This window comes from Aulonocara stuartgranti (genome assembly GCF_965226115.1).
Source record: "Aulonocara stuartgranti genome assembly, chromosome: 2".
Taxonomy (NCBI): Eukaryota; Metazoa; Chordata; class Actinopteri; order Cichliformes; family Cichlidae; genus Aulonocara; species Aulonocara stuartgranti.
The window spans coordinates 26495779-26522664 of NC_138940.1; the positions used below are offsets into that span (position 1 = coordinate 26495779).

General features: G+C 41.2%; 3 protein-coding genes across 7 annotated transcripts in view; 2 read left to right on the top strand and 1 right to left on the bottom strand.

The window, feature by feature from the left end:
• Nucleotides 1-1015: 1015 nt before the first annotated feature.
• Nucleotides 1016-2689, top strand: higd2a (HIG1 hypoxia inducible domain family, member 2A). The gene is made up of 2 exons (XM_082545452.1): nucleotides 1016-1239; nucleotides 2138-2689. Exons 1-2 carry the CDS (start codon nucleotides 1053-1055, stop codon nucleotides 2302-2304), a joined length of 354 nt encoding a protein of 117 aa, XP_082401578.1. The 5' UTR covers nucleotides 1016-1052; the 3' UTR covers nucleotides 2305-2689.
• A 703-nt stretch (nucleotides 2690-3392) lies between these two features.
• On the bottom strand, nucleotides 3393-9350 carry cltb (clathrin, light chain B). 2 transcript variants are annotated; one of them, XM_082549857.1, is made up of 6 exons: nucleotides 8905-9350; nucleotides 8309-8352; nucleotides 8027-8144; nucleotides 7622-7733; nucleotides 6689-6742; nucleotides 3393-4454 (listed from the first exon to the last, which is right to left on the bottom strand). In XM_082549857.1, exons 1-6 carry the CDS (start codon nucleotides 9056-9058, stop codon nucleotides 4283-4285), a joined length of 654 nt encoding a protein of 217 aa, XP_082405983.1. In that variant the 5' UTR covers nucleotides 9059-9350; the 3' UTR covers nucleotides 3393-4282. The 2 variants fall into 2 exon arrangements, with proteins under 2 accessions (XP_082405983.1, XP_082405982.1); XM_082549856.1 differs by lacking the exon at nucleotides 6689-6742 and having other exon boundaries at nucleotides 8905-9348.
• Nucleotides 9351-12307: 2957 nt separating this feature from the next.
• pdlim7 (PDZ and LIM domain 7) overlaps nucleotides 12308-26886 on the top strand; it is a 32954-nt gene continuing 18375 nt past the window's right edge. For 2 of the 4 annotated variants that reach the window (XM_082549821.1, XM_082549823.1), the window contains exons 1-3: nucleotides 12313-12517; nucleotides 14687-14785; nucleotides 22884-23035. In XM_082549821.1, the coding sequence (XP_082405947.1) occupies nucleotides 12488-12517; nucleotides 14687-14785; nucleotides 22884-23035 (281 nt within the window). In that variant the 5' untranslated portion in view covers nucleotides 12313-12487. Of the gene's footprint in view, nucleotides 12518-13788; nucleotides 13951-14686; nucleotides 14786-22883; nucleotides 23036-26886 lie in introns of those variants that run through there. The other 2 variants (XM_082549824.1, XM_082549822.1) reach the window with 2 other exon arrangements.

Here is a 26886-nt window from a genome sequence, read left to right on the forward strand (position 1 = left end):
GCTTCCTGACTGCATGATTTCTTAGGCAGACATTAAAGTATTTCATTCTAAGTGCTTCACTGAGGGGGAAAAGTGATTTCATGTTTGAGAATCAGTGAAGGTTGTACAATACTGCCACTCAGTGGTAAGAGTGGGGTTTATTTTGTGAAAAATTGAGAGCTATGTGAAAATCCCAATATACCGCGTAGCTTTCCTCCCTATAGCAAACAATTTGTGATTTTTAAAATAAAATGTGGCACCTGAAGATTCGTTTAGATTTAATGTGTAGCTGTTTCATTGATGCATTGTACAGCACATAAGGAATGTGCCACTGGAAAGTGAAACCTCACATTCAGGAAAATTAGAACGTCCAGCAGTTGCTACAAATATTTATTAGGCCACTTTGTTTTTTTTAAATATGGGATTCAATTTCAAGTAATTACAAGTCATGACATTTTAATTATCAAAATGGAACCATCCTGCTGTGTATATAGAACCTCAATCTTGATTGTTTGTGGTAAGTATCCAGTTACATCACTGGACAGTAAATGACCTAAATTGAATTTAACATCCGCTGAACTTTATTCTAAAACAAATCTGACTTTTTAATTTCTGTTAAAGTTAAAAAACTGCACATTTAACACACCTGCAAATAGGTGGGGGGAGAGTTTAGCTTTGAGTTGAAAGTTGTGCATTGAGAAGGTGCAATAAAGTGTACTCTAAAGTAAAAAGAAAAAGCGCAATTATATCTAAAGAAAAAGCACTTACTGCGCACAATCAGATATTGGATCATAATATTGCTGCAGCTGGGTATGCTTTTAAATACTTGTATACTAAAATACTTGAATATCTGCACTAAGAGGCCGTGGTCAGTGTTTAGTCTAATTTATATTTCTGTTTTATATTTCTGAAGTGAAAGATTGATGAATTTGTCCAAGGCATTCCTCTCTAATCAAGGTAGACTTTTTTTTTTTTTTTTTTTTAAATATTTGGACCTTTATTGTGAAGCCGTGGAAAATTTTAACCGGAAATGTAGTTCTTGGGATTTCCTGGTTGTCATACCCAAGGTAAGCATGGCGGCAGCAGCAACACCCGGAGTTGCAGAGCAAACACCCGGAGCAGCTCCGCAGAGAGCTGTGCCGTTTGATTTATCCCAGGCTCCAAACATCGAAGGCTTCAACCCTTTGCCTAAAGTCAAAGATGAGACTTTCAAGGAAAAGTTTGCGAGGAAAACCAAGGAGAACCCATTCGTCCCGATAGGTGAGTTACACAAGCGGAGAAAAGCGCTGCACCGTAAAGTCACAACTGCGGTCTGCTATGTCCTCTACTTCACACAACTATGTTAGCGCTTAAATATAAAACATAAAGGCTTGGGTGAGTGGTGGGCACGACATCAGCTGATAACACAGCAGAGGTGTGTGGCTAGATCGACGTAACCGATGACATATTTCCCAACGATCTGCTTTCGGTACCGGAAATATTCCCGGAGCTGCTCCTCCAGCTGTGCGGCAGCGTCCTCTCAACCCCCGGAGGTCATTGTGGTCATTCTTCATATATTTTGTAACTCGTGGTCTGCACAATAAAACCTTCAATACATCAAAGCGTATTAAAAGCCGTTTTAAGTGGATAATGTAAAACCGGACAAACATGTTTGGGATATAATTGGACTGTATCTCACATTCTTGTTCATCTGTCAACAGTTATTTACGCAATTCTGTATCTGATATACTACTTACTGTTGCTTCACGAGTGCTTTATTAAAATAGCCTGTGCTGTTTTCTTTCATTGTTACTCCCAAAATCATACATATAGTCCGTTGATGCCTATGATATTATTGCTGATTCTTGTTTTGTGTTCCCTGAAGCGTTTAAGATTCTAATTTAGAAGCTGTTTACGCTGAGGTCATCTGTTGTTGACATCTGTAGCAATAATGCTGTCATTAGAAATGAACAGTCTCCTTTTATTTTACCGTTGACTGCAGCCACCCTGATAACTAAAAAGTGTCTGTGCCAAAGGAAAGTGCAGCTTTTATATCTCCATCACCCCATTCTACTTGATATTAGTTACACTATTCAGCCATGAGTTTTTCCTTGTCTGTGGATCCAGTTAACTGTCCTAATAAACTGGGTTTATAAGCTATAATTTCTTTATTTTCCAGGTTGTTTGGGAACAGCGGGAGCGCTGATTTATGGTCTCCGTGCCTTCCATCAAGGGAAAACCAGACAGTCCCAGCTCTTGATGAGGGGACGCATCTTTGCTCAAGGCTTCACTGTAGTTGCCATTATTGTTGGTGTTTTTGCCACGGCTCTGAAACCCAAGCAGTGAAATGGATCGATCCCACATCTCTGCCATTGTCCATTCAGTGTGTGGAATCGCAGCAGACTCTGGACTTCTTTAAATGAACTGAATAATGTATTGGGTCTTTAACATTCTTCAGACACATATGTAAATGTCAGCATTATTTATTGCTGTTTAAAAACTGTGAATCACTCACAAAAAATGATTATTTTCGCTTCTTGCTGACAGTGTGGAACAGCAAAGTTGAATCGGCTTGTTACCAGTAAGCAGGCTGGACTTCTTCAACACTACTAAAATTGTGTTGAAGCAAATCGCTGATAAATGTAAATTGTTTTCTTGCTCATTTGGTGAGCTCGGCTTCAAATGTATCCCCCATACTGTTATTATATTCTAATAAAATGTCACATTTGAACCTGGTGTCATATTTAAGATAAAGCACCATATCTTGTGTTTGAGTTTCCTGGTGTGCTAACCTATAAGGTTATATTGACAAACTCAGTGTGGAAATTCGTTGTTAATGACTTGAGTTAGGCCCAAGTCCACCTTAAAACACTCAACAGAATAAAATCCTCCTAAGAAGACCTTCAGGTGTTATGTGTAATAGTGTAAATTATACACTTTATAAAGTCACCTCTCAGAGAATTGTGCTAGCCAAGTTAAGCATGATATGTATAAAAAATTATGCTTAAAAGATTTAAAATATCTGTAAATAACCCAAACGTGGTCATAATATTAGCACTGACTTTAGAGCTACCTTAATTATTTGTCGCACATATGGTGCTGGAAACATTCCTCAGAGATGCTCTTCTGCATACCTTGGTTGTACCAAACAGTTATTCAGGTTACTGTTGCCTTCCAATCAGCTTGAACTACTCTGGTCATTCTCTGTAAACCTCAGAGTTGTTTGTGTGGGGAAATCTCAGTAGATCAGCAGTTTCTGAAATACCCAGAGCAGCCACTCCAGCACTAACAACCATGCCACATTCAAAGTCACTTAAATCACCTTTCTTCTCCATTCTGATGCTCTGTTTGAACCACCTATCAAAGTTGCTTGTATGTCAAAATACAAGGGCATAAGTAAGCAATTATCACAGCTAAGAATTGAAGACAAATCGTTTGAAGTGATCATACTACACTGTTTTTATTTTCCAGTTCCCTTTTAACATTCACTTTTTCACTATTCCTTAAATCCAAATAGGCAGCATGTGAAACAGTGTGAAGACATCGCTGTTGTAAATGACCCCGTGCATCATTTCTTTAAAAAAAAAAATTAAAATTTGTTGGCGTAACAGAAAATGGTATAATATAGCAAAATAAGAAACAAGCCGTAAAATGTGTGAACTCTGAAAATTTCAATGAAATCTTTGGTTGTAGTTCAATGTTTCTTAATTTAGCTGAAATCTTGCCAAATTGAAGAGAAATTCATCCAGCTAAGTGCTCAAATTGTAGAAAGAGGTTGATCAAAAAAGGCCACGAGCTTGGGTATGTTATAGTGAAAAATATGCTAACTTAAAAACAGTAATTAGGGATATAATATAATACAGTGAACATTAATGTGCTTCGGTTAATGGTTTATAGTTGATGAGGCAAAACTGGTTACAATCTAATCTGTAACAGTGCTTAATCGCTAAGTGTTTGACCGTAATGCTAATTTATAAATTCAACTAAAAATGTGCATCCAAAATATCAGGAAGTCATGCAATAAAGTTGACCTAGTAACAATTTATAAGTTAAAGGAGAAAGGGAAATTACTGAATTTACAGTAACAATATTTTCTTAATATAGCAGTGATGAAGCTGACCAACTAAAGGATGTTGTAACAGTAATCCCTCCTCTCACAGGTTTAAGTATATTATTTGACTCTAACAGGCATCGTTAAAGGCAGGAAGTGTTTAAAGGTTATAAACATACCAGGGTGTTTTTCGTACACAAAAGGGCATACAAATCCTTCTGATGCAAAGTGAGATTAAAAGGCAATGTTTCTAGCTCCCCCCAGCGACATGCTCTAGCGAACTAGAGGTGTCTGTTTGAGAGAGATCAGCACAGAGCGCATTCGGGAAACATCCTTCGCCTGCTTGTTGGTTTTTGGATTGAAGTCACAGAGACGAGCTACTCTCTCCCATTCAGACCCGGGGCTGTTGCTGTCCGTCTCTGCCAGGAAAGCCTCCTCAGATGCTCTGTGGATGTGAAGGGAAGCACAGAAAGGTGTCGGTGAGCTGGAGGTTATCAGAGGGATTTCACGAAAGCAAACGCAGCCTGAGCCAAACACGGTTCCCAACCACAAAGTTCAATCACACCAAGAGCATGTGCTCACGAGATAGTAAAAGCAAAAAATACCTCATGCATGTCTTTATGCCGCAGATGGTGTAGAAGATAGATGTAGCTTCCAGATCTAAAACCCGAATCCTGCTTTTGTTTTAATGGCCAGCAGGGGGCGACATCCCAGACTAATAAAGGACTTGAAAGTAAATAGACGTGGCTGAAAAAGATCCTCGGCTGCCTCACTCTTTGACATCAGTAGAATTTTTCACGAGGACTTTATGGGCTCAGAAGTTTTTGGTCCATTTAAAAAACAAAAAAATAGAATAATCAGGGTTTTTTTTTAGTTTGTTTAAGGGTCAGATTGAAGCAGCTCATTGGCTAACAATTTGTCAATATCAAATCATGGAAAAGCATAATTGGACTTAAGGGTAGCTACTAGGGCTGGGCCATATTATACCGTTCACGGTAATACCGGTATAATGTTAGGCAATGATAGGAAAATGAAATATCGCGATAGAATGGGAGTAAAACGCGCATGCGCAGTGCCTTTTTTTTTCATACGCACATGGCCGATTGTTGAGTGAAACAGATGAACCAGAATTGGTTTGTAAAAATGGTGCAACTTCAGTGATGTGGAACTGGTTTGGTGTTTGTTCGTCATTTACACAACAAAGCACATTTTTTTGCAGAACATGCAAGCGGCCGTTGTTATTGTCATATTTGTCGGACTAAGATGCTCTTAAATCTGGGAGTAATCTGGGTCCTAAACTCCGTATACTTCAGGTCAAACAACACTGCAGCATCACTTAGAGTTAAAAACTGTCTAAATTCTTTCATCTTTAATAAAACGATCAGCATTGCTGCTTTACCAGGTGTAACTATAAAGTTTAACTTCCAGGCATCCATGAAAACAAAAGTTATTACATTTAACGGAGTTAGAAGTTAGCAGGAAGCTAGCGGAAGTTAGCTCGCTAGTTTCGCTAGTTACCTAAGCATGATATTGCATGTTCTGACTGAGAGATTTCTGAAAAAAATCAAACGTACAGCTCTGCTATCACTTCCAACATAAATGAAGACAGGAAACTAAACAGCAGTGACGTTTGTAGGGTTACTGAAGTTGGGCTAGCTGGTATATAATGATGTGCTACGTGATCGCTAGCGACACAGCTATGTTAGCATAACATAAACAGTGAAGCTGGAGGACGAACACTAACACTTTTCCACTTATAAAAGTTAACGTGAAGGTTCCAGATGGTTAGAGACAAATGCAATCGCATGGCAGGATACTGTAAACGGACCAAACTTCAGTCAGGAGAACAACTGAGATAATCCATCCACAATACGAGGTTAGTCATTAATATACTGCAACAACATGGGAATAGAGCAGCTGCCAGAGAATTCAACATTAATGAATCAATGGTACAGAAGTGGAGGAAGCAAGAAGAATGAGTTTAATAAAGTTTGATTTATCTGACTGCTTTGTTTCGCTTAATGTGCCTTATAATCCCGTGCACCTTATGGTCCGAAAAATACGTACTGCACACTGCAGTTTAATGTTGCAAAGCACCTCTTTTTAACTTCAGTGGATATTATACATGGTTATGCTCAGGATATGTCAGCCCATTTCTACTGGAAATGCCTTTTGGTTAAACTTTCAGCAAGGAATTTGCATTTGCACTGTTACATTTTTATAAAGCTTTAATGTACATAAAAACCAGCTTCTTGTTTAAGTGAAAATAAATGGAAGGTTGTCTTTTTGCGCTAGTAATTTTGTGGAGTTGTATTTTGTCTCGCATCAATTATATCGTCGGTTATATCGTTATCGCAAATTTTCAAATATATATCGTGATAAATATCTTTGGCCATATCGCCCTGCTCTAGTAGCTACATCCATCTTTCATACAGTCTATACTTTATACCCAACATACACTTCATTGTTGACATATTTAATATTTATTTTTGGTATATAAAAACATCCAGGGCACAAATCAGTCAAAAAGAACACAAATAATGCCAAATGAAGCCTTTGACAAAAAAGAAAAAACAAAACAAAACACAATTCCAGTGTTGGGTCATGCATCGTGGGCAAAAGAGGTCATTCAGGGGGCAGATCATACAATATTAGAAGGCAGAAGAATTCTAAACGTACACAAAGCCTATAACATCAGAGTTGGGCTGTTTGTAGAAAGCCTTATCAGCAATCCTAGCGTGCAGAGCAAGGCCAAGAAAGCAGGAAAAAAGAAGGAGAGGAGAACAGTTTCAGTGTCAGTCAACAAGCAGAAAAGTGTTAGTGTCTGGGTTATTGTAAGCAACTGAGAAACATTTCTAATGAGGTGGAAACAGTGACTAAACATCTCGCACTAGTGTCATAAACAATCTAGGATGGTCTTTGCTCTAGCATGGGGAGGGGGCGACTGCAGCATTTTCTTTCTGCTGTCTGCATTCTTTTCAGCTAGCTAGTTTCCTGTTTTGCTTTCTGGGCACTTGAACTGGACACACAGCTGTAGACTAATATCTCATCAGAGTATTGCCTCTCAGTCCTTTATAAAAAAAATAGAAGAAAAAAAGAAAAGAGCTACAGATGCAGAGCGGTACCGTGCCAGACTTGGATAGAGTCTGTTGGGAAGTGTGAGAGAATAACTGGTTAGCTTGGTCAAGAAAAGAGAGACTGCACAGTTTATGACACTGAGGGGAACCAGGCTAAATGAAGTACTAAGTATTATAGTGTTGCAATCTGTTGTGATCACCTTGGTGCAGTAAATTCAACACATATACCACAACCGTGTCAATTTATCAGTCAGCTGTAAAACATACACAGGTCTAGGATGTAATCTTGTAGAGAAAGGCACAGTTTCCCACACCTCGGAAGAACCTATAAGGACCTCCACTGAACCTCCACTGAACTTATAGTTTAGAGCGAGGCATGTTTGCTAACTGAACCACAATGTTTGTTTTACCAAGAACAACTACCTCTAACTACCAATATAAAATTCAAAACAAAGGTAGTAGAGTGATTACAACATCACCATCATCGATTACTTCTCTGCACATTAGCGGTGGGGTGGGGGGGTCAGATCCTAACCTGTTGTTGGTCTTATTCTTCTCCATCTGCTCACTTTGGTGTACGTGCCAGTCTTCAAGCTCCTTCTTCGCTTTCACTCTCCATTCTTCCTCTGCTGCCTTGGATGCCGAGTCTTATTAGGACGCAAGAAAGCAGAAACGTCACACAGTTGTATTACATTTAATTTCTTCTGTTTCTATGTGTGACACAGATCTTTTCTGATTAGTTTAAACTTTATCACCAGTGTGTTGAAAGCCAGTTTAGCCTCTAACAGAAGGGCAAATAGCAGTACAGTGAAGTGTTAGTAAATACGTGTGAAATGAACCAGGGACCTTGTAAGGAAAATAAGAAGAATCATAAGAGCTACACAGCACTAAGTGCATTACACACAATCACTGACAGCGGCAGGGAAACATTGTTACCAACCTAATGCTTCAAGGCGTGCCTTCTGCTCCTCCCTCCATTTGCGTAAACTTTCAGGTTCTTGCCTTTGAATATCCACCTGGGCGATGGCTGCGTAGCTGTCTGTTGGGCCATTGGACTCCTGTTGGGGTACGCAAAACATGTACACCATTAGAAGCAGCTATTCGGTTCATTTATGCGTGAACGCCACAGCAAACCCACTCCTTCATCACACGATTACGGTGTTCGGAATAAAACTCAACCACACATAGATTATATAAAGAGACAGACAAGACTGAAGCTCACCTGAAACAGGTCTCCATTCAACGTGGCAGGCTCTTCAAACCCGTCTAGCATTTTTTTTTTTTAAAAACAAAACAAAAAAATACAGATATAAGTTTAGATGAACTTCTTGGAGTTTATCCGCTTATACTTCCTTGCTATCTGGAGCGACTTATGCTCGCTGCTACTACTACCGTGGTGTAACTTTTGGTCTCGAAACGGATAAGACTTCAGAAATGCAGCAACACCTGTTTGGTTACCTGCTTAATATTGTCTGGGCTGCTTTGTCGGTTAGAAGGCCAGTAGCACTTGTTCGCTTGCTTAGTTTTAAGGTGCTAGTGTCACATAGCTAATGTTATGTGGGATAGCGTTAAACAAAACCTACGTTGTCGCAGCTAGCTAAGCTACAAGGCTAACGTACTGTTAGTTTGAATCTAAATAGGAAGCAATAAGAGTGTTAACCACTTATATCAGACAGCGGTGTTGTTAACATATGGCGGTGGGGCCTTTGTTGGCTAACTACTAAGCAAGTTACCGATGCAAGTTCCTGTATTAGTATTAGCTAGCTCTAGTTAGCTTTGTTTGCTCGTTAGCTGACGTTAGCTCAGGGACAAGCTTGCCATAGTTGTCGGTCTGCGGCTGCTGAACACCGGCTCCTTCTAGGATCCCAAATGCGTCGCCATCGTTTTCTATCCCCGCTATCTCATTCTCCTGTTGAGCCAGGAAAGCGGCGGCCGGGTCCTCTTCAGTCGGGTGCGCTCCGTTGTCAGCCATCTTTCACAAAAAGTGTAGAAGTTTGACTGAGCTTGCTTAGCTTGCTAAACGTTAAAGCCACAAAAAATCAGGCCACCGAGCTCTGCAACGTTAATAGTAACAACTTAAAAATTCGATTAGAGTGTTATCTATTCTAAATATCGCTTGGAAAAATAGAGTCAGCTAGTAAAGCATACGGAACAAACAATCTACGCGTCGATTAAAGGCCGTAACTGATGATTCATTATTTCTTCACTTGTTCAACCAGTATGTGTATGATGATAGAGCAGGGGCAGCACCCCGAGGGGACCTTTACATTTTGTTGGAGTTTGTCGCCATCTGCTGGCCATCTGCAGCACAGCACTGTCATCTCAAGGGTTGTAGTGCTAATGCAGTGACAGTAATAAAAAAATATATACAAACCTTATATAGCACAATTTATAAACAGAAATGGAAAATGGTTCGTAAAAGCATAAAGGTTATGCATTCACCCCCCCTGCAGGAAAATGAATATCCTCAGCAAAATCTACATGAGTGGATCATTAAAAGGGAGACGCAGCAGACATCCTCACCACTTAACTGGAACACCTTCAGATCCTCCCTGCCACCTGCTTCTGGATCAAAGATTTCCTCACTAACCGCCCCCAATCAGTCCGACTTTGCCCCCACCTCTCCCCCCACTCGCTGTCACTCTGCACCAGATCCCCCTATTGTATGCCCTCTACACTGATCTCAACCCACCCAACCAACATAGTCGTCAAATATGCTGATGACATACTGGGTTCATCTCTGATGGAGGCGTACAGGGCAGAGATAGAGAAACTTGTCACACTGGTGCTCAGAAAATAACCTAAAGCTGAAGGTCCTTAAAACAAAAGAGCTCACCTTGTCCTCCGCTGGCCTTCTACTGCTCCACAGTGGAGCATGCTCTCCTACTGCCTGGGTGTTGGGTACGCAGGGGCCACAGCTGAGAGCAGGAAAGATGTGCAAATGTAATTAACATCGCCCAAAAAACCATTGACTGTCCTCTGCCAACCCTGGAGGCCAGGTCAAGATCTCCGGTCAGTCAGGTCCTACACCTCCAGACTCACAAACAGCTTCTTCTCCTGGGCCATTCGGACTGTTAAACACTCAACAAACACCCACACCCCACACCTGCCCACTCACCTCACCATGGTTTGAGTAATCCTCATCACTCAGGTGACTCACACACTGTCTATTCAGACCATGTATTTTCTTTACACTGCTTCCAAGCACTTTGGAACTTGTTCTCTAAAGTGTGCCTTTCTCTTATTTTTGTATATACCCCTCTTGACTCTATATATTTCTCCTGTTTGCTATTTACTCCTGCTACGGATCTTATTAACGGCCTATGCTTTGCATTTATGATCATTAGTAATGACCTTTCAGTAATGGTCGATGTGGTTAGTGTTAGTGGAGTTTTGTACCATTTAAAAATCCATAATTGGAAAAAACAGCACTGGATAAACAGTTTGGGGACAAAGTTAAAGAGACGAGGCTGATATGGTTTGGATACATGCAGAGGATACTGTACAGTAATGCCACTGTTTTGCACATATTCAACTCTGTATATTTTATATATTTTATTATTATTATTATTATTATTATTATTATTATTATTTTTTTTTTTTTTTACTATTTAATTTGTAAAAATGTGTATACACACACACACACACACACACACACACACACACACGTAGGAAAATATTTAGTATACACATCCAGAAATGCATACACTATTATATATTGTACATATATTTATTAGTTTCAGGTTGGCCATTCTTGTATTTTGCTCGTTTGTGTTGTTGTGTTTGCACATCTCTGTTGCTTGTGGGGCTCGCACACAAGAATTTCACTCGCATGTGCTGTGCCAGTGTGCCTGCACATGTGATGTGACAATAAAAAGTGATTTGATTTGATTTGATTTGAGGAGTGATAGTAGATATAGTGGACAAAGGATATTGAAGATGGAGCTGTCAGGCAGGAGGAAAAGACCACAGAGGAGATTCATGGATGTAGTGAAGGAGAACATGCAGAGGGTTGGTGTGGCAGAAGAGGATGCTGGCGATAGGATGAGACGAAAGTTGTAGCGACCCCTAGAGGAAGCAGCTGAAAAAAGAAGATACACATTAATTATTGCATAAATCTGGCTAGAACTGATATAGTGTCTGTCATATGAATGTTAATAATAAATATTACCCTCCTCAATTGTTCAAAAGAATCCTTTTTTAACACCTGTTTTTGTTTGCGAACAGAAAGAATTACGGTTTTTTTGTTGTTGTTTTTCTTAACTGTTACGTTAAGCAAAAGAAAACAACTCCATTTGCAGGTGCTGATAGCGCCAAGGGCACGAAACAGCATACCCATTGTAGTGGAAGTTCCGTTAGGTTTCACAGCGAGCGATGTGTATGATCGTTTTGTGACTTCCTCCCCTTTTTTTGGAATGTACAAAGGTACAAAAGAGCGAGAGCTCCACTTCTGTTCCAGGGACTGCGATTGATGACATGCGCATGATAATAAAGAGTGTTGATTGCAGCTGACCGTATCTGCGCACTTTCTTAACTTTTTTTGTTTTGTTTTGTTTTTTGGTGAGACGTTTATCCACTTATCCGTTTTCCTACCAAGGAGCTTCCCTCAAAAATGTTTCACAAAAGCATTTTCAAAGAAAATATAAACCAGAATCAGAATACTTTATTAATCCCGAAGGAAATTAGGGAAATTATAAAGCCAAACATAGTAGCACTTGCAGTAGAAGCAAATACTGCTTCTTCGTCTTTTTTTTAAAAAACTAACTTCACTTTTCTTTTTTATTTTACAGACTCTTGCGCTATTTCATAGTATAAGGCTCTTACCATGCAGGCACCAGTGAAACTTTCATTTTAACTGTGTTGTTTATTGTAGACGTATATATCTGTTTCTCTCTCCATCTAGGATAAGTCATGTCAAATTAAGTTACCTATTACTATTAAATAGTAATGGCTTAGCTATAGCTAAGCCATTATTATTTACTGTACTTACTATAGTAAGTACAGTAAACAGCGTGTGTAAAAAGTTATTCTTCAGGGGCGGTGTCCTGGATTAGTTCATGTTTATCCCTGAGGCATAGTCTTATTTATTTATTTATGTTCCTTTAGTTAAAACCGACGGAGTGATTGAGAAAAGCTGTTTCAGGGCGGCTATGATGAATGGCTTTAGTAGTAGCAGCTGATGAGTGCAACTCGGCCTCTGAGTGAAATGAAGCCTCCGCCCATGTGACTTCTGACGTCTCAGCAGAGTCCTGCTAAAAAGAATTTGAGGGAATGAGTTTGCTGCTCACCAGGGGGATCCACGGCGGCTTCCTGACGTTTGCTTCAAGGAAGTCTGAAAAGTTGCCTGCTTGCCAACCCACTTATCAAATTTTTTAATTATTTTTAATCCGGTACACTCGTGATGTCCGGCGAGCACAGAGAGACACAAGAGGTAAGCTAATGCATCTTTGTGTGTTTGTGTAACTTCTTCAAACCAGCTTTTTCCCCACAGAGGAGGTTTGTATGGGTTAAGCTGGTGCTCCAAACTGTGCAGGCTCATGCTTCTGGCCATCTTCCCCGAGCCCCTGCTGCTCTGTAGCTGTGCTAACTACTTTGTCAGAGCCGAGAGTTTTGTCCGGTTTTCGTGTCCCGTGTTGTCGCGAGTGGAAACCTGGCTGTCTGCGGCGGTGTTAACCGGGATACAGCGTTCACAGCGTGGCCTTTAATTACCGCTGGGAAATTAGTGTGCTAGACGCATTGAAGAAACCCGTGTCGCTCGTAATTGCGTAGCGTGTTAACCAAAAATTCCCTGTATTTGAGCTCTCATTAAGAGCAACACGAGTTCCTATAGAACTAATGCAGCAGCAGCAATAATATAGAAGATTATAAATAGCAACACCATAAGCATGGGGATGAGTGCCACACATTTATTGGCTTAAAACTGATGCTTTTATTCTCTTGCCTATCATACAGGGTGGTGTTTAATTAAGTAGAGTGCAGTCACATTAATGCTGTAACTTCCTCCGCTTTAATACAGTCTGAGTAATCAGCTTTCAGTGTGGTGTTTGTCACCAGTGAAATCTAGCCTCCATTACCTGCTGCTCCTGCTGCAGGTCTTTCTCTGTCGCCTTATGCTCCTCTGTATCATAGTTCATTTCCCTGGCTCTGAGAAAAACTAATTTAAGCTTTGCCAATAAAGAGTCAGGTTTGTACAGATCTAGAGGCTGCATTGACAGTGAATGAATGCGAATGCAAGTCTTTTTTTATTTTAAGGATTTCCATTAACTTTAGCAGATTTGCAGGTTTTCTTAGTGGGATTATTTGGGGTGCTAGGCTGGATTAAAGGCTAGATTTTCCTTATCTGTGAGCACACCACTGTCTCACCAGCCTTTACAGTGTGTGTGAGCGGCTCTGTTGCTTTAAGAGCTTGATGTTAAAGTATAATTGCTGAGGGTTTTTTTTTTCTTGCTTGTACTATGTTTCATGCCCTACAGAAAGAATGTAGAGGGTTGTGTGCTTTGCTTCATTTGTGGCCGTCTGCCGTTTCCCAAGTGCAATGAACTTAGAGGAGGAGAAAAAAAAATCTCCTGGCCCGTGCCAGAATCCATGGGTCGTTGACGTTACCTCTCTCCATCCTCCTCTGCCCCCCTCCTCCTCCTCCTTCTCTCCCTGTGACTCATGTGGGTGTTGGGCTGAAATAGTTTGGTGTAGTTTTACATTCCTTATATAGCCTCTGAGGAGTGAGGAGAGGCTACGGCTTGCCTGTGTCACAGTCAGGATCGAGGGGGTAGGGTTTGCCAACAGAGAGGGAATCTGCTTGCTCCAGCTTACTGACTCTTTAGCTTTCTCCCAGGTTTGGGCTACCAGCTGACCTTTGAGGACAAGGTAGGTGGCATAGCTGTGTGTCACGGAGACCTGTGACACCTGGTAGGTTTGTGGAAGAGGAGGAGGAGCAGGGCTAGAGTAGCCGTGTGAGCACAGAGGTCAGTGGTCAAACCCTAACTCTGTGTAAGCCACTAACAGAGGGCTGCATCTCATGTTGCCCTTTGGTTCATAAAACTACCTAGTTATTTAGTGCCTTGCCGCAGACTGGCAGTAATTAATTGCGGTGAAGCCACGATACCTGTTACCTGGCTGAATACAGCAAGTGGCACATTATCCCCCCCGAAGGAGGAGTTGTTGCTGCTATTGTTGTGCAGTAGATCTTCTAAATGCTGCACATTGGTGCTGCAGTAGACTGAAATGAATTAAACTCTAACTTCACCTTAGAGTTTAGCTTTAGATTATGACACCAGGCTATTTGTGTGTTTTGAAATGTGTAAAAATGGCACGTCCAACTGGCACCGCTCCCTCTTTATTGCCTAATTTTGACGTGCCGTAACATGGTTATTCCTAAAACTAAGACGTGACATTATCTGCTGTAAAAGAAAACAACTTGAGTGTTATTTTCTGTATGCTGTGTGTATGTGTGCTCTTGTGGGCTGGTGGTGCTGAGAGCCAGCAGATAGACTGTTTCAGATAAAGCAAAATAATAAAGGACCTTGAGAACCTTTTCCGGGCTTTCTGGCTAATTAAGATGTTTCCTTTCCCCCTTTTTTTTTTTTTTTTTTCTTTCCTCAAGGGTATGAATACGTACTCTGTAACCCTCAGCGGCTCGCCGCCTTGGGGCTTCAGGCTGCAGGGTGGCAAGGACTTCAACATGCCTCTCACCGTGTCAAGGGTAAGAAAGTGCACATGGAATCAGCTTTTGTACTTTTTTTGCATCTGTGCAGAGCAGCAGTTGAGGTGTTTGCACTCTCCTCGGATATGAAAGCCTCGGCCTGTTAACAAGAGTCTGTTGGTTTTAAGTACCAGCTTGGCCACCTCAGTCATCAGGGCTTACCCTGCCTCAGCATATGCATGTGTCACATCACTTTTTTTCTTTTTCTTTTTATTAGGCACGGATAGTAAAGGGTTTTGTCTACAGAAGCATTTCCATACTATTCAAATGTTTTTATGGCTCATTTTGGTAACCCTTCCCGATCTGTTCTAACATGCAGTTTCTTTGCATGACACTCCTGCTGTGTGCTTTGTACTCTGTGTGTTCGCTGCCCTCCTCCTTCCCTGGACAAATTTTCAGATACTCTTTTATAAACTTCTGTTGCTATTGACGAAAGCGGCGACCACTTTCCAGCCCATATAAGTGCAGAGCTGCTTTGCCTGACAAACATACAGACTCGCACTTGCAGCTACGCACACAGACGCCTGCACATTGCACACACATAAAATCATTCCAGCTTTCCTGCCAGCTATTGCTCACACAGATCTAGTTTTCTACTATGCGCTCGCTGGTTTTATTGCATTATTGCACTGCTATCCAAATAAACCGGGTGATCTGTAAGTGTCAGTCTGACTTAACAGGTATTAATTCTGTAGTTATGTTCAATATTTGCAGTTTATTATTTCAGAGATGATTAGGAGTTAATAGGTTTGGACCCTGGTGTAATTATTGAATTGAGCTTTCTTTGTCTTTGTAGGTGCAAAAAAAAAAAAAAAAAAAGATTGCATACTTAAAACAGACAAATGCAGGTTCCCATGAACTGCAGGGTATTGTGAGTAGCATCACACTGAGGTGCATGTAGAGCTCATCTAATCCTGTGGCGAAGGCAAACGTTATCGCCAACCCTGTCAGTACTTGTCTTGTATTTGCTCTACTTACTGCCAGGCATTTCAGTCAGAAACACAATGTTCCCCTTGGATTTATGACAAGAAGCATTTTACTTGTACCCATAAAAGACCGAACAGATGTAGAAACCTCTTTTGACGTACGGCCACAAACAAACTGAGACATAGCTGTTAACTTGGAGGAATTTCAGTCCAGGCAGACGGGGCGTACTGCAGGGTGAATATCAATGTGTGAGTCAGTAGATCTAGACGGCTATCAAACGAGTTCTCATCTAAATGTGTTGACTGATTACTGAAGTGGCGCAAGAGCCCAGTTTGTCTGCATTCCAGGTACATATCACACGCTGGTGATTTTTCCCTACTACAAAAACTTGTGTGATATTTTATAGTTTATGATTTATAGTATAGCAATATCCTTCGCTCAGGTTGGTCTAAGCTAATCGCTCCTAGCCGAGGAACAAAAACCCCTTAGTATCTCTAAGCTTGGAGCTGTAACGACTGGTCAGCGGCCAATATCTGTTTGCTCCAGCACTGGGCCTTGGGGTTCACAAGTTATAAAGATGTGACAGATTTTCTCTCTTTTTTTTTTTTTATTTTTTCTTTCTTTTCACCTCTTGGGGACTGTTTGCTCTCATCGTGATTGTCATAAAAGTAGGGACAGCGAGTCCCACAGTCGCAGAGGTTGAAAACAGCCCAACAAGGGGCCGTAAACCCCAATGATCTACAGTATCCCTTAGTAACAGGAAGAGAAGTCAGACCTACACTTACTGGGTTCGCATTAGATGGATGTGGTGGGTGGTCTGTGTTTACTGGCTTGTAGCTGATGAGTATGTGAACCCAGACGGACGGTTAAGTGATTACAAAATGAAGAGAGTGTAGATTGATGGAACAAAAGGCTCTTGGAGTCTCTGTGAGGTGATGAGATTGCAACTCCCGAAGGATCCATATGTCCAAGTGGTTTTTGTTTTGTTTTTTTGGTAAACACCAGATGACAGTTGCCATTGTTTGGGAGTGGATTTGTTGAAGCCGATGGTTATTTAGGCCACTCGAGCTTGATCGTGCTGTGGCAGATGGTGATATTGTTTCTTGTACTGCACGTAGATATTCCAATTATCGATTTGTAAAGTTGCGGCTTTGACTTGCTACCTCCCCGTGTTTGGCGCTCGGTTTTATTGGTTTCCATGCTAGACAAATATGGTTGTTTCCTTCCTCTGTCTGCAGGCGGGGAAGGCTATGCTTTCTCAGCATTCCAGGGATTTTTCTCATATCCACTCTGTTGCTGCCAACAGACAATCCCGTTGTCTCCTTTCTGTGTCTAATACGTCTTGCACACTCACTTTTCTCATTCACGTGGTGGACTCCTCCGGTCTCAAAGGGATACTTTCCCAGTGAGATCAGAGGAATGATGGCCATTACTTTTAAGTCACAGTGAAGGGAAAAGGAAGAATAACTTTTTCACCTTGGATTAATAGGTACACATTGATTTAATCCTGAAAGAAATATGTGCAGGGCTTTTATTTTGCTCAATCAATGTTCAGCTCTTGGGACACAGCTGATTTTCTTCTAGCTGTTCTAATTTTCTTCCTCGTGGTAATAGATGCTTAAGCATTTCTAGCTAGTAAAGTCATTAGTTCGCGTGACTCTTCACCATACCGCTAAAGAATTATCTATAAAGCATGTCATTATAAGCCATAAAACCTGACAAGATTATGCTAGTCGCAGCCATGCCCAGTGGACTTTGCTTCGCCCTCTCAACAACTAGGATCTGAGTGGTGCTTGGCTTTGGTTTCTTTTTTGGTTCAGACCTGAGCGTTACTTGAGTTTAAGTGGGTTTTAAAGGGACAGCTATTTCTTATTTCATATCCATTAACTTAAAGGACTTACAAGAGACGGCTGAAGCACCAGAGGCTCAGAGACCTCCACCTTTACTCCCAAGTATGAGTCAAACTCTAGAAAGACAGAGTCCTGAATTTTCCATAAATCTGTTTGATGGTTCCTTTTATTACATCCTTCCTGCCTTGTAGTGTGTTCATTTTTTAATACTTTACAGCTCTAGACTGTAATGAAGAATTTCCAGTATAAATATGTAGTCTCTCCCCGTGACAACATCAGAATTATTTTCTCAGACGTACTAAAGTTTCCTAAGAATTCCCCTAAAGCTGCAGAGGATGTTGGTATTTAAGGAAACGCTTGTCTATGATGAAAAATGCCAAACTTCACTTACTAGCATAATGTAATTCTTTAACCATGGTGGTATTGTGCAAAATTCTGTTTGCTTTTTGAATGTAAGACTGTGATGACCTTGAAGTAGGCCGTCTTCTTGACTCAACTTGTATCTCGCTCCGCATATTGACGCCAGTATCCTGTTTCAACAGGAAAGGCATGAAATATAGGAAGCAAGATGTTGTGGTAATGCAGTTTTGTCACTTTCCATGTCGACTGCAACGCGCTCTGGTGCAGCCCCGCAACTCTTCCGAGGAGTTTGTCCATATATCTGACCCAGATCTCGTCCCAGTGTGATTCCAGAAACATTATGATAGCATAACCGAGGCTTCTGAGTGCCATCTGGTTTCTTTTGACAAACACATGCCATACCACTGAAATCAGATGTTCATAGGAAATTACTAATGATGTCATGTCAATAAGCAAGTAGAGAGATTTGTAACCGTCTCTCCACCACCAACACCCATCCACCACCACAGCTGGATGAGTCATCGGCTCTTATATTCCGGTTTCTGGGTCCCAGTCTGACTAGTAGGCCATCTGTTGCTTTATCTCTTGTATCTTCTTAAACACTCTTTCTTTCTCACTCTCACACAAACTCCGGGAAGAGAGGCCTTGTTAGAGGGGTGATTTAATAATTCAGAACTTGCTGATACATCGGCTGCAGGGGGCATTTCTCCTAGTTGGATAAATAAATGTCTTATGATGCAGTGTTTTTAAGGTGAGTTGGTACTAGGTGTTCAGTTGCAGTCATGTTGGGGGGGGGGTGACCACATACTTACAGGTTTGAGTTTCCATTTCTCAGAGTAATATTTATGGCTTGGCATCAGCTGTGCTCTGTGTGTGTGTGTGTGTGTGTGTGTTTTTGAGTGAGTGATGTAAGGACAGACTGTCTCTTGGCCTCCAAATAGCCCTGGAAAGAATAAAAGTGAGCTGGTGCAGAGTTACACAGTCAGTATATCAGAAGTTGCAGATAAACTTGAGGGCATTATTAGTTTAACCAAAAAAAGTAAGGCTGAGAGCAAGTGTGGGGGGCCCTGGATCACCTGTGAGGTTACCCAAGGAAAGAACTTCAAAGTTGAATTCAAAAAGCTGCATTTTGAGAGGCTGGCGAATGCTTTGAAATTCAATAGCATTCCAAAACAGCTTTGCTGCTCTGCCAAAAAGCCTTGAAACTGGCTACAAACTCTTCGGCTAGCCTCGCAGTTGCAAATACTTGAAGCTGGAGAAACGTCGTGTCATTGGCATGATCGCATTTGCACAAAATCATGTGTAACACGTAGAGCGTAAATAAACGTATATGATAAGAGCTGGCCTTGTCCCGCAGCCGTCTTTGTGCCGCGCCCGGGCTGTTGTGGGGAACAGTGGAGTGCGTTTCAAGAACATGTTTTCTACTGACGTTAACTGTATTGACAAACTGCTGCAAAGTGAACGAGGTGGGTGTAGGGTTTCTGTCTGCCCCCCACCAACCGAAGGTCTGAGCACAGCAACTTTAACTGCTGCCCTCTCAAGTAAGGGAGCAGCTGCACTCTGAACCTGAGCCAGAAGCACAGGTGTCCGTGTCCATCAATAACCAACTCTCTCTCACACACACATATTCGCCTAATGCAGTCCACAGCGTTAGAACTTTATCTACATCATCTTTTTAAAAGCAAAACCAGTTCAGGAGGAGCACCATGACCATCCCAAACAATGTCATTGGTTCTTTTTATTCCTCCTAGAACAGCGGTCCCCAACCTTTTTTGCGCCACGGACCGGTTTATGTCTGACCATATTTTCACAGACCGGCCTTTAAGGTGTCGTGGATAAATACAACAAAATAAAACCAGTATAGGTACCAAAAAAGGGAAGATTTATTCATAACACATGGGAAAAGACCCAGGGAAACAGAGTTAACGATAAAAACATTAAAAAAAATAACGATAAAAACCCTGAAAACCATAAAGCCACAACTCTTGCGGCCCAGTACCAAACGACTCCGGTCCGTGGCCCAGGGGTTGGGGACCGCTGTCCTAGAACACCTGCAGGCAGTTTTGTAACACTATCACTAAAGTCAGTAATATATTTTACCCGATAAAACATTTTTCACATCAGCATGGTGAATCGAAGTACTCTTGTTTTATTTCCTCCTATAAAATGGAAAAAATGTATTATGTGGCGACACTATAAAAAGGCTCTAATTAGAGACAAATTATGGACTTAATGGAAGTCGGTCCACCCATTCCTGGGATACGCGAGCCTCGTCTAGTCAAGGCGCAGTTGTCCTGCATCGCTGACAGTTGTCGGAGATGGATTCATTTTTGTTTTTATTTGAGAGGGGAAATGGCCAAATGACCCTAAACTCTGACCATCATATGAATTCTCTTGGAAATTACCACTAAGTGAGCTTCATGATAATCACATGACTGTAATCACGTGGGTAAAAATCCCCAACCTTAGAGTTCTAGGGTTAAAGAAGATGGCCATTTATTGCTTTGTAGTTGTTGGTTGGGGAAAGCTGCTGGCTTTTCCGTTGTATGGGCTTCCTTAATTTCTTAATATACCCCTTGTTAGGAGCTTCGTTGTTAAAAGCTTCCAAAATTCCTGGGGTTTTCTGTCCATATTCTATGGTTCGTGGGTATTTACTGTGTTGGTTAACATTTTAAAACCCCTTTTGATTTAAGGGAGATTAAAGATACAGCTCCCAAGTGGCTTTGCCAGCTTTTCTGTGGCCAAAAACTAAAAGGACATGCTGTTTAACAGTAATCAAATAATTGTTTTGCTCTGGCACAGCGACGAGATGCTGGAGTTTTACTACGCAGTGTAGCAGGGAAGCAGGACTGCAGCTCTCTGTAGTGAACCTCCATGGCATTATGCCAGGATGTGGCCCTTTTTTCCGAACACGTCACATGTCACAGTTGTTTTTCCCTAATGTAAGCTGTTAAAGGCCTTTTTTGAAGTTCTTTCTAAACTAAGAAAAATCTTTCTTAACCCCTCTAATTGCTTCCAGTGAGTGAAAATCAAAGGCAATTAAAGTGATGTTTGAACTTGGCTGTAAAATAAGTGTAACTCGGATTGCCCCTTAGGAATGCATGTCTTCCTATTTTTAGCTTTGCCGTGTTTTGATGCCAGACTGGCTTTAACTTGCGTTGTCTTTGTGGGGCGCAGTCATTTTTCAGCCTTAACCGTCATCTGTTTATGATGCATATTTACACCCCACCCCCACCGACATCGCTGTTTATGTTTAAAGCGTGCAATCAAAGCGGCGAGTGCGACAGCTTAGCCGAACATGCCAGAAAGCTATTGATTGCACCACTCCTCTGAGCTTTTGATGAGCTAACATTTACAGGGATCCATGACATCAGAGAGTAACCCTTGTGGGGCCTTTTTTAAAAAAAATTTTTTTTATTCTTTGTTACAAATCTTGGCACTCCCTCACTTATCTAACGCTAAACACTTGGTTCTTCATTTATTTAGAATATGACACGTCTTTCCATTGGAAAAGCTGACTAAGCCTTTACTGAACACGGCGGGTCATCTCTCTTCTGTAGAGGTGTTGCCAGACGCGCCGTGCACATGTAGAATACCATTACTGCCTCTCTAAACTCTGTCAAGTTTTTCCTGTTGTAACAGGACCATATCCTTGACTCAAGCTCTGACTCAATAAGCCCGCGTTCTGTGTGACAGCCCGAGAGGATGATGTCATACTCCTGTCAGTAAGTGATTTACCTGCCTGCGTGGGAAAAGGTAGATGGTTCTTTCCAGTAAATGATGTGACTATTGGTAACACACGGTCCTTGTCTGCAGCTATCAAGTATGTCTCTGGCAGTCTGCGGTAAATCATAAGCTGCTGACTGATAACGTCATGATGACCCATAATGCCTGTCTCTGCTGGTAAAATGGACCCAGAAGCGCAGACTCTGTGAGCGGATCATCGAGTTTTAATGATCAACACAGCAAAATCAGTTTTGGCTCAGGAGGTGTAGGGGGTTGTCACTAATCACGAAGTTGAAGGTTGGATTCCTGGGTTTTTCTGAGCTGCTTGTTGAGATGTCCTGGGGCAAGATACTGAACACCAAATTGCCCCCAATGCGTCAGCATGTGTGAGATGCATAAAGCGCTGTCTAAGTCTGTGTGTGTGTGTGTCTGAATGTGGCTCACGGCGTAAAGCGTTCAGAGTTAAGTCTAGAAAGTGGCATACTAAAGCAGCCTGTTAATGACTTTTTATGTTTAGGTTGTTGTTTTTATTTGACATGCGTGAAGGGGGGCTGAGCTGAACATGGAAGTCACACAGCTCGATCTTTAAAGGAGGATTTATTAAGCTTTCTTTGACGTTATCTCTAAAAGCAAACTTAAAATGCTCTCTAAAGCAGGGGTGTCAAACATAAGGCATAGGGGCCAGAATAGGCCTAGCAAAGACTTCAATGTGGCCCACTAGATGGTCCCTGTAAAATCTGAAGGAGGGCTTTTCCTACTGAGAAAAAGCTCCCCTGTTTTAAATGAAAGGTTTTTTCCTTCTTCAGTAATTTTACACATTTATTTGTTACAGTTTAAGCCCAGAGAGTCATGCTGATAGATTTCTGTCACTTATTACAGCAGTGTTTCTTTGTTATGTAGAAAAACTGAGACACACTGTTTTAAACGGCTCTTCTGTTTCTCACATTAACCCTTTGTTTACCACGGGCCCACTTGCGGTCCCATTTTACAAGCACCTTTAAATGATTGTAACTCCATTAACGTTTGTGCTAGATGGGAAACTCAAATGGTTTCAGAAGAAGGAGAAGGTGATCTTTACAGGGATATTTGGTGTGTCATGGTAGCGCAAGGCATTCACAAGGTACTGCTGTCTGAACACGGACAGAAACCGTCCTCTCTGCCTTGATGTTACCATGTACGCTTCACATTACCATAGCTGTCTAACCTCCTGTCTGAATTTGTTTCTTATCCTCCAGCTGACGCCGGGCGGAAAGGCAGCTCAGGCTGCCATCGATGTTGGAGACTGGGTGGTGGCGATCGGTGACGCCAACGCAGAGGAGATGACCCATGTGGAGGCACAAAACAAGATCAGAGAAGCGTCAGGCTCCCTCACCCTCACCCTCAGCAGGTTAGCCGTCCGACATCGCGCGATGTAACGAAATGATACGCTTATCTCATTCAAACAGAAGCACAAATCCCCACAAAACAAATGCCCGATTTCATCCTTACTTTGACAAAATAGGACGACATACTTTGAGTGAAACTTGATCCAACGTGACGGATTTTAAATTGGTTTTTAGATTCGGGCACGGCTCAAATAAAGCAAAGTAAATATTTATTGGCATAAAGGTGTTATTAATGAGGAGTTAACAGGATATCTGGAGAATAATTCAGAAGATTTCATTAGCATCGAACAAAAAAAACCTTCAGGCACATTTATAAAGGATTTGATCCTTTTTTTTTTTTCTTTTTTTTTTCCTTCCTTTCTTCTCAGCAACATTGAATTCTGGCATTTTGTTTTTTGCACATGTGTATTCAATTGAAATGCTATGACATTTCTGCTGCACTTGGATTCACAGAATTGGGGTTGTGGAAGCCGTATTCAGGTGCTCAATTCGAAGCTTTTTTTATTTTATTTTTTTGAAATAAACGGCCTCATTACCAGCCTCATTCATAAGAGACTTCAGCCTTGACTTCACCCTATTAAAATATGATGGCCTTTTTGCTTGCAGGCAGTTTAAAAGACTAACTTTGTGCCTGTCGGTCTGAAATTAAACTTGATACAAATGAATTATTCACTGCATGTATTTTAATAGTAATGCTAGGTGCGCCATTCTCACTTATTAAAGCAGGGGAATGTCGTGGATTTGGCAGAGGTACAGCCTGTCTGAATCCGTCCTGGCTTACTTCTAACAGTAATATTCTGTCCTTCACATCATGAAGAAGGAAACGCAGCGATGAGTGCCGTCGGGTGGATGTACCGGCCTTTGTTCTGTTCAAATACACCATCTTCAGAGGAACCTTGGGCACCATACTTGCCTCAGTTCCATAATGAAATTAGAGAAACTTTTATTTTTTTCAGATGCAACACTTTGTTGTTAAATGTGCGGCAAGAAAATCTTTTTATTTTGCTTCAGTAATTTTTAATTAGCACTGCGTAACCTTCTATAGGCAGCACTTATACCTGCTCACATACTTCCTGCCAGAAATACTTGACAAAGTCTCTCAGTAGAGTCGAAGCCAGAATGTTTCATCAAGAGCTTAATTATAAGACAGCGAGGGGAAGGTGGGGGGGAAAAAAATCCCTCCCAATGAAGGATCAAACGTAATCATTCAAGGACCTAAAACCTTCAGAAAATGAGAAGTATTGACTTGTTAAGTAACAACGATGGGCCGGCTGCTGTCATGGGACTCATTTTGATTTTGTGATCCTCATAAGTAAGATGAAAATGGCTGTGTTAACGTCTTCGCTTTATTGTTCCTACCAAGAGACTCGACTCTTTAATTCTTACAAATCTTCTTTGTGCGTTTAGTTGAATCCGAGCAGCCACAGGTCATTTATCAGGCTGCTCAGAAGGCAGAGCCATTACGTGAATGAATAGAAGGGAGATTTGGAGATATGTTTACGGCATTTTTTTTTCTTTCAAATATTCCAGGTTTTCTTGCATTCGTACAACATAATAGATTTGGGTACTTGGCTTTCCTGCTCTTGTTTCCCTTTTTATAATGTTGATCAGCGTGTTGCTGGACATTAACCTGTATTTCTAAGCATTTTAAGCTCTCTTTCCTTAATTGGACAACCACTTAAAACAGGGTATAATGTCCAGGAATAAAAAGACTTGCTACATCCTGTTGATGTGTTATCAGATCAGTCTTATCATTCATTAAATTATAGTGTACATTACATTCTCCTGGCACTTTATTTGGTATACTTTGGTCGTACTGGGTTGGGCCAGATATGCCTTGAACAATAGTTCATGGTTCAACAAGGTGCTGGACACATTCCTCAGATTTTGCTCCATATTGACATGATGCCATCACACAGTTTCTGGAATACTTTTTTTTTTTTTTTTTTGGCTGCACATTCACGATGTCTACACTGCTGCTCAGTGGATATTTTCTCTTTCTGCTTTCAAAGTCACTTAAATCACCTTTCTCCTCCGTGTTGGTGCTCGGTTTTAACTCCAACAGGTCGTTTTGACCATGTCTACATGCCCAAATGTACCAAGTTGTCGCCGTCTGATTGGCTAATTAGATATTTGCATTATGGTGCGGTTGAACAGGTGTGCCTAATAAAGTGGCCGGTGAATGTAAGCGGTATTGCACTGTGGATATGGATGTCAAAATATAACGTTGCTTTGTATTTGAAAAATATCTGTTTAATTTAAATATGTGGCTTCACAGGAAATGGTGTAATATTTCGACAGAACAGTAACAGGTCAGCGTGTTTACTTTTCTTGCACTCTGTGGTTTTTCCTCCTCCATTTCTCGTCTCCTTGTGGAGTCCGGCTTTTGTAAACATTCTTCTTCCCATGACTCCCCAGTCTCCTCTCTTCATCTCACCCCGTCCGATTGTTATTATATTGTAAGACAAGCAAATATTGTTTTCCTGAAACTCTTTTCAGAGAGGAGCTATTGTCAGTCTTATTTATTCGTATCTTGGCTGCCATCCACGGTTTCTTTTTATGCCTAAAGAGGAGGACAGCTGCGCGATGATGAGATACGGTCTATTGTTTGGTTTGGCGTCTCATTTTGTTCGACACCAATGATCATCTTGTTTAATAGAAAAGGTTTTAGCTTTATCCTGAGCCTTTTTATGGGGACTGGAATCCTCCAAAAAATATGTCCAGTAGAGTTTCACCTTCACAGGAAAAACATCCCACAGCATCCACGGGGACACATTCGACTCATATTTTAGCTGGCCGCTGGACTGGAGGCTTGTGTTTGGAGAATGTTGGTGAAGTGTGCAAAGTTGATTACAGTATCATGGGAGGTTTTTGTTATTTCTAACTTTATCTAAGATCAGCTTGAAAGCTAAACGTGCATCAGCTAAGATAAGTGACCCATGAAATGAGGTGGGAAATGATCTCATACACCGTGCGTATTCGGTTTCAGCACAAGCAAACTGATTTCTTCCAAAAACACAGATGAAATCATCTTCATATTTGTTCATTTTAGTCCACCTTGCCAAATTAAACGCGGTAACAAAAGGGTCATGGCACGAATTCCCCATGTCCCAGATTTCAAATGTGTCTCATTAACTTGTCAGCCTAGCTAAGGTGAGCTCAAGCACTGTGTCACATCGATTTGTCTTCCAGAAATGTGACATGAGCAGACATGTCAGTATGCCTTCCCCTCGCTGCCCTGTCTATCTGCTCAGCCCTGTTGTCATTCTGTCTTAAACACTGCTCTATTAGCGGCTGAGCAGGCAACAGCATGAGCGGTTATTATTTTCTGTGTCACAGGAAGCGCGGCCCATTGTTTTTGTTGGTGATTATAGCCTCAAACAATGAGTAACTGCAGGGTGGATTCATTCTGGCTTAACCCTATTTGAGCTTTGTGCAGCGTGTAAGCGCTGGTCAAAGGGTGGCGGTGATTTATGTTCAATTATTTCAGGAGGAAACAGAAGTGTAAAGCCGGCCGCCTCCATGTTTAATGCGTAAAGATATATTCTAATAATCGTGTGCTCTGTCGGGGGCGGGGGACACCGCAGGGATGTTAATCCTGGGAGAAGCTTTAAGACCTGAACAGGACTGATTGACCCGCTGTATTCTCAGCTCTCTTAATAAGTTTATTAAAATGAAAATCCTTTTTTTTTTTTCTTTGTGAACCTTAAAACAAAGTACAGCACACAAACTGTAAAAAATTAAACACATTTTTCCAAGTTACCTCTTACGATAATGTGAAGTAAAACTAGTGGAAATATAATGAACAATAAGCACATTTTTTCTGACGTGTTGATTTTTTTTTTTTCCCCTC